This window comes from Marmota marmota, unplaced genomic scaffold (genome assembly GCF_001458135.2).
Source record: "Marmota marmota marmota unplaced genomic scaffold, marMar, whole genome shotgun sequence".
In the NCBI taxonomy this organism is placed as follows: Eukaryota; Metazoa; Chordata; class Mammalia; order Rodentia; family Sciuridae; genus Marmota; species Marmota marmota.
Genome location: NW_026000101.1, coordinates 4,670,283 through 4,682,993, shown reverse-complemented (window position 1 = coordinate 4,682,993; position 12,711 = coordinate 4,670,283). Strand labels below are relative to the sequence as shown.

The window sequence follows — 12,711 nt, the reverse complement described above, 5'->3', positions numbered from 1 at the left end:
TTAGTTATTTTACTCTCTACTTTCTATTTGACCTATCTCTACTGTTCCTTTGTTCATCCTTTACTGCCTTTTATGTTCAGCAAATATTTTTAGCTTGTCATTTTAGTTTTCTTAAACTTCACACTATTTAGTGGTTGTTATTTATCTAAAATGTTCACATTTAACTGATCAAAATCTACTTCAAGTTAATAATGACTTATATCCACAAAAATATTTACAACTTCACACCAGAATAGTTCCAGTTCCCAGCTCTCTTCTTTATATTACATGTAAAAATACTACTTATAAATAGTTCATTTATATATGTTATAGAGCCCACAGTAGGGTATTACATTTTTCTAAATAATCACATTATTTAAACAAATTAAAAGAGAGGGAAGCTGGACACAGTGGCACATGCCTGTAATCCCAGCTACTTAGGAGGCTAAGGAAGGAGGACTGCAAATTTGAGGCTAGCTCAGGCAACTCATCTCAAAAGTAAAAAATAACAAGGGCCAATAGATGTAGCTCAGTAGTCAAGCATTTGTTTAGTATGTGCAAGGCCCACCAAAAAAAACCAAAGGCCCACCAAAAAAACCAACAATTTCCAAAAAAAGAGAAGGAAAACTTAAGGACATATATTTACCCACATACTGACCAAGTGCTCTTTATTCCTTCCCCTGGGTCCAAATTATTTTTGAAGTATAAAGGAATTTCTTTTGCATGCCTTAAAGCACAGGTCTACTATCAACACACTCCCTTGGTTTTGGTTTATCTAGAAATGTTTTTATTTTGTCTTTACTCAAGTTTCCCTTAATATAAAATTCTTGGTTGACAGGTTTCCTTCTCCATGACCTTAGATGTTGCTCCCATGTCTTCTGGTGTTCACTGTTGTAAAAACTGTCATGAACTGGATTGTTGCACCCTTGTATGTAATTTGCTTGCTTCCTTTGAGCTTTTTTCTTTATCTTTGGCTCTGAGCAGTTTCACTGCAATGTGTCTGGGCATCTTTGTGTATTTTACTGAGAAGTTGTTGAAATTCTTGGATCTGTTAATATTTTTCACCAAATATAGGAAGTTTTCAACCATTTTCAGCAATTTTTTTTTTCAAAATTTGTTTCTATTTTTTCTTTCTCTCCTCATCTTCTGGGATGCTAATCACATGTCTATTAGAACACCTGATATTACCCCACAAATCTCTGAGGTGCTGCTCACCTCCAACTGGCTTAGCAAAGACAAGAGCAAATAAAGGCAAACAGGACCACCCCAAATTTACACATTCCCATGTATCAAAGGACACCTCCCTCAGGAAAAACTGACAGAAAAACTGTGGGGTTTTACTGCCTACACAAGGCAGCATACAAATAGCACCAAGCTATTAGCCAACCCTCCCCCAGTTGTTCCTAGATGGTTATTTTCCAATGCCTTTAAATGATGTTGCTAATAATTTTAAAGTTTTATTCTTATTTTCTATGGAAAGAAAGACCTGACATCCTTATCCTGTTATCCCAGGATATATTAGTAAGATTGAGCCCAAAAGCATTTTCTAACAAAATACATGTGGATATAAAACAAAAAAAGTAGTCAAGGATGATCCTGAGAGTATTCTGAGCAAGCAGAAGAATGAAGTTGTCACCTACTGAAATGGGAAGACCAGATACCTGAGAGAAGGTCTAGAATTCAGTTTTTGATGTTTCATTTGAGATCTATTAGACATTCAAGAGGATGCTGTCACTGTGTTGTGTAGAATGACATCTTTACAAGAGGGAGAATAAACTAGACAAAATAAGGCTCCCTCAAAAATTCAGTTTGCATAAATCCCAAACAAGAAAGAAAGAAATTCAGTAAGACCTATTATGGGGGTTCAGGGAAGCAAAAGTACAGGATGGAAAAAAAAAAAAAGTTGAAAGAGCATAACTGAGACGGACAGGCAAGAAGACCACATGCAAAGGGAGGAGAAGCCCAATGAAAGAGCAGGAGCTGGGCCGGGGTGGTGGCTCAGTGGTACGGCGTTTGCCTAGCATGCGTGAGGCATTGGGTTCGATCCCCGGAACCACATAAAAATAAAAAATAAAGGTATTATGTCCATCTACAACTAAAAAATTTAAAAAAAAAAAATTTAAAGAAAGAGCAGGAGCGAGAAGAACAATGAAATGCTCAACTGATGAAAGGTTTCTCCAAGAACTAGAATGGAAGACTGCAATAATAGCAGGTTGAGGCAAAATATGACAAAAATAAAGTCTATGAAATCTGTACAGTAAATTCAAGTGAGTATATATGATTGACACCCAAAGAACAGATAGGAACTGCACAGCTTAAACAGGACTCCTGAGAGAGCAAGTTTCTATGAATAAATGCTAGATAAATGTGAGGACAAAAGAGACTTCGAATGACTGAGAACATGACTTGTAAGAGGACACACCACCTGACAGGAAACAATTCTTTTGGGGGTGTTTGGGGTTGTGGCTCAGTGGCAGAGCACTTGCGGCGCATGTGTGAGACACTGGGTTCGAACCTCAGCACCACATGAGATAGATAGATAAATAAAACAAAGGTATTTGTCCATCTACAACTTAAAAAAAAGAAAAACAATTCTTTAGAAAACTGCTGCTTATCAGGTTATCCTGTTAGTAACACTTATAACTTATAACTTTCTTATAGTAACAAGACTATAAGAAAAATTTTTATATTCATGATTTCATGTAAGCTTTACAATCCCGTGAAAACAACAAACCAAAATCTAGGAGTTCAGATAAAATAAAGATTAAAATGCAGAGTAAAAGGCGGGGAAAAAAACCTGAAGTAAATAAAGATATCACTGTAGAAAAAAATTTTAGCTGTGCTTTGGGTAACGGATTTCTTTGAAGAGATGAAAGGGGAGAATAGAAATACAAGCTGGAAAGAAAGAAATAAAGACCTTCTGGGATTTCAGCAAAAAGACCAACAAGACAAAAAAGGAAGGAGCTACTCAAGAAATTTTGAAGCCAGGTCCTGTGGTGTGTGTCTGCAGTACCAGCTAGTAGGGAGACTGAGGCAGAACTGTCTGAGCTCCGGAGTTTGGGGCCAGCCTGGGCAACATAGCAAGGCCTCATCACAACAAAGGAAAGGAAGGAAGGGAAGGAAGAAAGGAGGGAGTGAGGAAGAAAAGAATTCAGATCTAGTGAAAAGATTAGGAATCTTGAGAATAGTCCATAATTCTCCTGATGAGGGGGAAAAAAAAAGCTCATTTGTTCTTCAGTATGTTATTTTTTTATCTGCATTTCCTCCTGAGGATTTTGATGATAAAATAAAATGCACATAAGAGATTTAAAAAGAAAACATGCTAGGCAGATTCATTGCAAAATCATTAATATACACATCATAAATAGGTTTAGTTGTTATGTATATACTTATAAGCCAAGTAACATGTTCCACGTCTCTTCTGCTGGCTTATCATCTACACCATGATTCTAACAATTATGAATTTATTAGTGGGAATAGTAATTGTTGTGCTTTACCTTTGCAGTCAGGAGAAGGGCTAAAAGAAGGGTTCCTATTACTAGCAAAAATATGATGAAAATGCTAATTATTTTATCTAACATCTTCTCCAACCAGATGATCATCTGCACAGAAACAAAAAAGAGAATTATCTTTAAAATACAACTTAATAAAAGCACTTATGTATTAAAGTATCATGAACACAAATATAAATCTCAACATTGCAAAGCAAACTATGGCACACTAATTAAAGCAATAAAAGCTGTAAGTAACTTTAGAAAGTTAACTAACTATTAATTACTACTGTTTGTTATGGGAAGAGTTCATTACAGTCATAGCTAAGAAAAGGCAGTCAACTGGCAAATAACCCCATATCTATGTTTGAATTTCATACTGTGGTATACCTACAATTCAAATTATAATTTATCATCTGGTAAATGTTCCAACAAAACAATGAAAATTCATTAGTTGACCTAAAAATGTCATGAAGTTGACTATTAATCAGGAGACATAGGTGACTTTAGAAAAATTATGGTTCTTATAATACAGGTATGCCCTAAATTACACAGATAAAATAGGAGTGAAGTAAAAATTGCAGTAACATTTGAAATGTTTTTCCCTTTATTTAGGGTTATAAAGATAGTAATAATAAAAAAATGTAATGTTCAAGCAAAAATAAATAGCAAATTCAAGATAGCAATTACAGGGGTGGATAGGAGGGTTGGGAGGTAGATGCACAAATTGGTAATTATTTAGGTAGTGTTATCAAACTGGGGGTTAGGTAAATAAGTATTCTCTAAATCTTTCTACATTTGAAAGATTTTATAATAAAGTGCTCTTAAAAGACTGTTATTCCATTTGAAGTAAATTCTTTTGAAAACATAAGCTTTGTGACATTATAATTAATCAAATGTAAATCAATGTAATGGTTATTCCTTCATCAATAATTAAAATTATGCTCTCCTTAAATGCTATTTTTGATATGTTGACGATGAGTTCCCTCATCTTTCACAACCACAAATAATCCTACATGCTAAACAATTTCTGTTTGCAGAATATATAACAATTCCATAGATTTCAAAAACTCCTGCCGTGCAAAGCTACCACTTAACATTTTAAAATTTAATGAGAGTAACAATTACTAAGATATTACATTATACTCCTCCATCCAACATGAACTATAGCATTACTAAGAAAATTATTCTCAATTTAAATCTGAATTACATGCTCTCTGAACACTAAGTTAGAAGAGCAAAGAATATTTGCTAAAAAATCACCACGTCTCCTACATTTATTTTCTACGCCATGCTTATAAGCTGGTTGTCCTCTTATCTGTTATTTCATGAAGGACACTGTCATTAAGTGATCGATGCTAAGGTGAACTAAAAGATAAAAAGTTAATCTGTAATCTGGACAGTTAGAGCTTCAAACAGAAGAGTTAATTTTCAGTGCATGCTTCCAAAGCTTCAAAGACAATGCAGAGATTAAAAAAGAAATAACAAGTTTCTAAGATATGGAAGGTCAGATGTCTTATTTTGAAGGTAAATTCTAAAATCAATGAAATGAAAAGTGCACAATCAGCAACCAGCTGAACACCCAGTTCTTCGGACAACTTCCTGAAGAAAGGGCTAGTGTTTCATCCATTACTCCTCTTTGTATCTCCAAAATCTAACAGTACCAAGCATACGGCAAGCATTCAATTAACAGATAGCTGAGAAAGCAAGCATACAGTAATTTAAGAATTATGACTAGATTCATATCCACTAATAAGATAGGAGCTTCTGCTTTTTTTTTTTCCTTTAGAAAAGTCATATCCCAAAATGTATTTTTAAATGAAAATTAAGTTCTATTTAGAAAATATAGAAATCTAAATTTATAGCTGGGTATGTAACATATAAAACAGAATATCCAGAAACATATTATGTATATAAAGATTACAAAATCAAACTTCATATTTTTAAGCTAGGGTAGAATTTTCCCAATTCCAATTTTGTCAGAAATTAAGCATAAAGTACTTGTTGAAGGTTTTGGATGCCCCTGGTATAACTAACATGCCCTATACCCAGGTTGCCTAAATAAAAATTTATGCCCAGGGATAACAGGGATATTTAGCTGTTTCATGAAAAATTAAAATAAAATTATTTAAGATGCAACACATAAGCTATTTTTTTTTAATTCACATTATGGTCAACTAAAATTAAACTGAGAACGGAGTGATAAGGGAGACAGTGAAACAGAGAATACAGACGGGAGAAGACAGAAAAAGACTTATTAAAGAATAAAAAGGCATAGAAAAAGTTATTAGAAAAGAAATAAATGTGGGCATGGGAGTTGGTACATAAATAACTAAGGACCATAAGAGCAGGAAAAAACAAAAGGATAGAAAACTCAGGGGGAGGAGGACAACACACCCCTGATAAAGTGAATAGAACGAGACCCACAAATAAACAGAATCTCAGAGACAGAACAAGAGACGTGGACACAGGAAGCAATGCAGACGGCTCCAGAGAACAGAATTCCTAAAGACATGCCAGACATGCCATCCCAGGAAGCTGACCCTGTCCCATGCTCTGCTGTGGGCAGTGAACACCAGACCACCCAGCACCCTGCCTGGCTCATGGAAACTGCAGGGCCTCAAGCAATAATCCCCCAGTGCTTCCAGGCTGTGAGCAATTACTTTAACTTATGAGGCTTTTTGTTATTGTTGTTTATTTTTTTAAGGGGAAGGGGATAATTTTAAAATAAGATAAATGTCTGTAATTTATACCTATACCAAAAGCCATTCAAAAAACCTCTAAGCTGGGCTGGGGATGTGGCTCAAGCGGTAGCGCGCTCGCCTGGCATGCGTGCAGCCCGGGTTCGATCCTCAGCACCACATACAAACAAAGATGTTGTGTCCGCCCAGAACTAAAAAATAAATATTAAAAAAATTCTTTAAAAAAAAAAAAAAAACCTCTAAGCTGACTTCATCAAGCACTACTGAGTTTCTCTTCTATTTCCTTACCCCAGGCCTATGTTTTGCTTTATTTCTTTAACCAGCTCCTACTTGAGTCTTAGTGTGAATAGTATTAATAAATAAAACAAATAAGCCCTGAGAAACAGATCACAGTTCACTCAAACATAAGATGGATGCTCTTGCCCTGTCCTCTTGATTGAATCAGTTTCCTAATTCACTCCACTTGAACATTTTATGTATCAAAATTACCCAAGGTTGCCATTTTCTGACCTTGGCTGTAACGCAGTAAAACAGCCTTCATTTATGTGCTTTCCTGGAACACACTCAGAATTTCAAGCAGTTACTCTAACTCCACAACAATGCTTCACACATGCTACATGGAATCATCCAAGAAAAGGGAAGTTCCTGATGGCTGAGGTAATAGGACTCTTTTTAACTAATCTAATTATGCAGTTTAGAATCAAGTTCTTGAATTAAGGTTATCTAACTCATTAGTCTACTGACAATAGATCAAATTTAACCTAATGCAGTCAGTTCTCCTTTCTCACTTTCCTTGGGAGCAATTTTCATTTCTTCAGGACAAATTGGGAAAATATACAAAATCATCTACCTTGATCAAAATAAGAAAACGTGACTTTCTGCACATCACTTGCTGTGGATTAAACTCATCTACTCATGCTAGTTTTATAAGGAATGGGCAAGTATACAACATATATGTGTGCAACTGGGGGAGTCTATTTCATACACTGCTTGTTTTCAATCCAAAGTTGAAATTTATGCATTGCCAAAGTCTTCCTTTTCCTCCTTTTGACAGGAAAAAAAAATCCTAACCACTACATTTGCAAGTCTAATTTTGGCTTATTGCAAAGAAGTACCATATCTTTCTTATGACCTGCTATAAAATATTCACTGAAGACTTTTTAAAGTCTTACACAACTCCATGCCTTGGGAACATAAAAAAATTAGATGTCACAGGCCATGACTACAATCTGTTTTAAGCTAAAAATCAAATTTTGAAACACTAGTTCTTGTGTGTGTGTGTGTGTGTGTGTGTACACGCGCCTATGTGTATGTGGATAAAATGACTAACCAAGGGAATCATACAAATATATCAGACTTGTCATCTTTAAGAATTCCTGTGTTATTTATAGAAAAAGTAACAAAGCTCTTTCTTTATAACTGCCACCTCATGTGCTGGCATACATCAGAGGAGACTAGAGGAGCCCCATCACAGTGCTGGAAAGGCATGGAAATCAAAGACCACAAGACAGACCTTCTCACAAGCACTGGAGCAAGGAGATACCCTCCATATCCTAAACAGTCTTTGTTGAGGTTTTAGCAAATTGAACTGTGACAGTATTCATGCTTCACGACCTTCCATAGCTTATATAAGTAGAAGCTTAGTTTGACATATGGACAGAGACAGAGAGAGAAGGGAGATACTGGGGGAGGAGCGGTTACAGAATTCAGTAGTAAAAACCAATATCTGTGTATTCATTTACCTTCTTATTTAGCCAGTGCCAGAGCTTGAGGATAGGGGGAAGGTGAGAAAGAGAAGATAAGAACAGTGGAACATCATTAGAGAATGCAATAACAGTATGAAAAGAAAAGAAAGTCACTGAAAGCATGAGAAGGAAATTGTCAGGAAAAACTAGGAGAAAACCATAACACATTTAAGAAGCTTCAAATCAAGAGAATGTAGCATTCCTCTATGACCAACAAGGACTGGGATGATGAGAGCTGTAAGCATTCTTGGTAATCCAACAAATAAAATGCATAAAGCAACCTGAATGCTGCAGGCTTAGTGTCTGCCTTTGCACCGCTCCATCTACCTGCTCTTACTGCTGAGTCTACTACCTATCTTTTTCTTGGGGGGGAGGGGTGCTGAGGGCTGAACCCAGGGGTACTGTACCACTGAGCTACTCCCCTGTCCTTGTTTTTTTTGTTTGTTTGTTTTTGAGACGGATTCTCAGGAAGTAGTGCTGAGGCTGGCCTTGAACTTGGAATTCTCCTGTCTCTGAATCTAAGTGGCTGAGATTACAGGCAAGTGCCACCATGCTGGCTCTACCCTATGCGATTGCCAGGTCTACCTAATGAACTCCTACTTCAAAACTTGCTCTGTGCTTCAAAACTTGCCCTGCCATCACATCTTCTGCAAAACTTCCCTTTCCTACTTCCTTATCAACAGAAGTCATTTCTTGCTTGGTGCTACCACTGAATCCTGTACTTAGTATATAAAGTAAATTAGATAACACTTACTTACATAGAGCTTACTGAGTACCAGGCACTGACACAGGGTTGACATTAACTCACTTAACCTTCACAATGATTCTATGATGTAGGTGCTATTATACCCATTTTATTGATATGAAAACCAAGGCAAGAAAAGTTAAAGATACCTGTTCAAGGTCATAAGGCTACTAAGCAGCAGAAGTGGGATCTGAAACCAGAGTTTGGATGCAGAGTCCACATTCTTTAACCCACTAAACCTTGGGTTTTCATGAATTGTTGTTTATCTCCACTAAATGAGCTACTGTATCTGGTTTTCCATGATTCACCTGACCTTCCCTGAAATTAGCACAATATTTGACAAACAGGAATTATTCCAAAAATACTCACTGATCTGAGCCATTACCTAGTTATAAAATTTTAGGCAAATCACTTAACATTTCTGGATTTCAGTTTAGTCCTAAAAAAGTGAAAGAGTTGAACTAGGTACTCCATAAAATCCTTTTCTCCCATATTTAAGAGGAAAACCACATAATACTTATTTAAAATAAATCCATTATATCCTTATACGAACCATAATACCAAACTTCAGAATTTCATCATTGAATTAGATGTTAAATGTATCATCAACAGTTATGAAAAAACACTAAATACCATCGAATGAAACATTTCAAACCATGAAACATATAAACTCTGGACCAAGCTCTTAAAATATGATACCTTGCTGTCAACTTTTAACAAGAATTTCCCAAGCCCAATGATTGGCCACGGTGCTAAAGCCTCCTGTCGCTCCTTCAGGAAATGCTCAATGACCTGCCACCAAACCCGGCAGCGCTTCTCCAGGAAGTCCACAACACCAAAGTGAATAACAAGCTTTTTGATGATCCACACTATAAGATACATATGCAAACAAAATACAGATCAGAAAGGTATAATATGAAAAGACTCCTTAATTTCCTTTCTAAAACAGTAAAACTATTATTAAAATAAAGATCAATGCTAAAAAGGGAGAAGTGGAAGAATTCAAGTTCTAAACAGATGAACTTGGCCAGATAACTTTTCACACAGTCCCCGCCACCCACATACTATCTTCTTTGTGACGTCTGAATCCTCGGAGGAGTCAGGGATTATTTTACAGCTCACATAAATACAAGATATTCTTATCATGCAGGTTTCAGTAACTATAACAGTTCCCATACTCTCCCCTTCCTAAGTAAAGAAAACTAACCCCTGATATTTTCTAATCTCTCTAGCTATTACAGTTGTTCTTTCCGAACTTGGTTCTTTTCCTTTGATGTTTTGACATTTAGCAACCAGAAAAATATAAAGTATTTCACACACATCATGATTTTATGCCACTGCAGGGTAACAAGTGTGTTCCCATTTCCTCATTTGATGCTGCTCTGCACATCTGAGCAGATGCCAGGGCTGAGCAAAGAAGTCAGCTGAGTGCAAGCAGCCCTGAGACAGCACTGCACAATTTCAGTGGGGACCTCAGGAAACCACAATGGGAATGTCTCCCCCTGGAGTTAGGCAGTGCAGTGGCCCTTCAAGCAGTTAAGCCCCCTAATAAAGACAACTCAGAAGGTAGAGGGCCCAGAAGGCAGTGTTACAGATCTGTGGGGCCTGCCTTGAAGGTTGGACCTGGATAACTACTCCTATCCACTATAATTTCCCTAACTCCAGGGATTTGTGTTCTTAGCCCTGACCTTATAACCAGAGGATCCATTTCCTATTTTGAACCATGAGCTCTGTACTGCGTACCAGTTCAACAATTCCTTCGTTAGCATTTTTAAATCCCTAGAAAAGCTCTATATCTATGTGATATCATGATATCACAGGCTGTAGAAAGCATTTGAGGGACCACCTTAGTTACAGCCTGCCCTCCCAAGACCATATCAAATTCCTTTGATGACCAGAAGGTTCAGATATGTCCAGGAGAAACTTAACTCCTGGTAACAAACCTTAATAAAAAGGGGGTTCTAACAACCCCAACACGATTTGCCAGCACAAGGANGGGGGGGGGGGGGGAATCTTTGGAGACAAGAGCAGATTTTAATTAACCAGATAATGACCTGCAATAGGCACGGGCAACAACTGCACAATCCACAGGTTCAACCAGATCTGGACAACAACGATGGCCCAAACAAGAGACACAAAGTAGATGTCACTAGTTTTCTTCTTTCTAAGAAATGTTCCGATTTCAGGTCTTTGTCTGCCCAGGGTGGGTGAAGGGGAGGAGGGTGAGGAAGAGGAGGACGGTGAGGAAGAGACAGACAGCATTGGAGGGGGTTCTTCCTTGTCTGTGGCTTCTGAAAAGGGGGGAAAAAAATCACAGACCATATTAGTCCACTTTAAGAAACAGTAACAGAGCAATCTGTTAGCCTGCCCTATATTATTAAATGTACTCTGACAGAATATATAATATCATTATGTCTAAAGAGACCAAAAGATTTGTATGTGTTTACAAATCTTTTTATACACACTGAAAAACTTGTGGAGAATTACACTACTGACAGAGGTCAAATCTAAGGAAATTGTTAGGAAATACTGTTGGAAGATGAAATGTTTTTTATAACTAATACACATATCATTTACATAAACTAGAGAAAAATACATGACAATGTAGCTGAGTATAATAATAATCAAAAATTATTCAAACCACATAAAGCAACAAATACATATACAAGAATTTCTGTATATAGGAATTCTTCCTTTCTTATATTTTTGCTTTTGCAGTCTTGAGGATCAATCCCAGGACCTCACACATGCTAGGAAAATACTCCACTACTGAGCTACAACACCAGCCCTCTTCCTCTTTCAATAGAAATTTAGATTAGATGTATTGACATGCTTCTGACATAATGTGACTTTTTTAGTGTCATTTCTCCTAAAATAGAACCAATTGCTATTAAAAGAACCCAGGACTTTCAAATGTGTCTTTTCTTTGAATGAGATATAAAACAAAGAGAGATTGTGGGTTGAGAAATTTTCAAATAAAGGAAACTACACAGGATTGTTTCACATAAGGCACTCTTCTTTCCTAATGATGTAACAATTGCTACATTTTACTATAAATTATTTCTGCTTCCTAGTTTTGACAAGACATACCATATACACCAGAAATCATACAAATTTTAAGACAATATTCGTCCATATACCTCAATCTTAGTCCATATACCTCATCTTGCCTTCCATTAAAAAAATATTAATTACAAAAGTAAATCATATTTTGGAAAGTCTTTAAAAAAAAAACAACACAGAAATGAACACCTATAATCAACCTATTTGCCCCAGTCTTTTTTGGTTTTTTTTATTTTTTGTTGGTTTTCTTTTGTTACCAGAGATTGAACCCAGGGGTGCTTAACCACTGAGCTACATTCCCCATCCCTTATATTTTTGTTGTGAAACAGGGTCTCACTAAGTTGCCGAGGTGCCCTAGTCTTTTACACAGCTTCACCTGGTTATATCATGTTCCACTTATCTTTTTCCATTTTCTCACTTCAGAACAAAGTCAGCCAGGGGGCGAAGACCTTGTCTATGTTGTTCTTCCTCCACTGAATTCCTAGCACACAGAAAAGTATCTGACCTGCTGTAGGTAGGTGCTCATTAAATATGTGTTGAATGAATAATTCCCTGTTATGTCATCATTTTTATAAGCAGCCACAGAGTATCCAGCTGAATGTTCTATCATAATTTCTTCAGTGCTTATTTTAATGTTAAATGTTTAGCTGTGAATAAACTTTACTGCTGAGATACTCTGTACCACAGTAAGTCAGCTCACCTTACTAAGACTACCATTCTATCCTGAGGTAAGGGCTAGGAGCCACGCTAGTTATAGCATGATTTTGTTTGACTTTGCTCTCTTATTATCTTTCTAGTTTGGAAACACTATGTTGGTGGGTATGTTAGATATCTGGAAGAATAACCACTTCATAACCCATCATCTTCTTTCCACTTTAGAACATGATTTAATGTGTAAAAAAATATATATATAAGTGCTCCTACTACTCTTGGTTCTTTTCTCTGGATGATTGCTTCCTTCCACTTGTGTCTAAAGTCAGTTCCTC

At 36.5% G+C, this 12,711-nt stretch overlaps 1 protein-coding gene across 3 annotated transcripts in view; it reads right to left on the bottom strand.

Moving 5' to 3' along the window:
- Window positions 1–12,711, bottom strand: part of Tmem245 (transmembrane protein 245) — an 82,801-nt gene that overhangs the window by 51,530 nt on the left and 18,560 nt on the right. For 2 of the 3 annotated variants that reach the window (XM_048783236.1, XM_048783238.1), the window contains exons 5-7: window positions 10,717–10,953; window positions 9,362–9,531; window positions 3,477–3,581 (exon numbers count right to left, since the gene is read on the bottom strand). In XM_048783236.1, the coding sequence (XP_048639193.1) occupies window positions 3,477–3,581; window positions 9,362–9,531; window positions 10,717–10,953 (512 nt within the window). Of the gene's footprint in view, window positions 1–3,476; window positions 3,582–7,914; window positions 7,939–9,361; window positions 9,532–10,716; window positions 10,954–12,711 lie in introns of all 3 variants that reach the window. The other variant, XM_048783237.1, reaches the window with a different exon arrangement.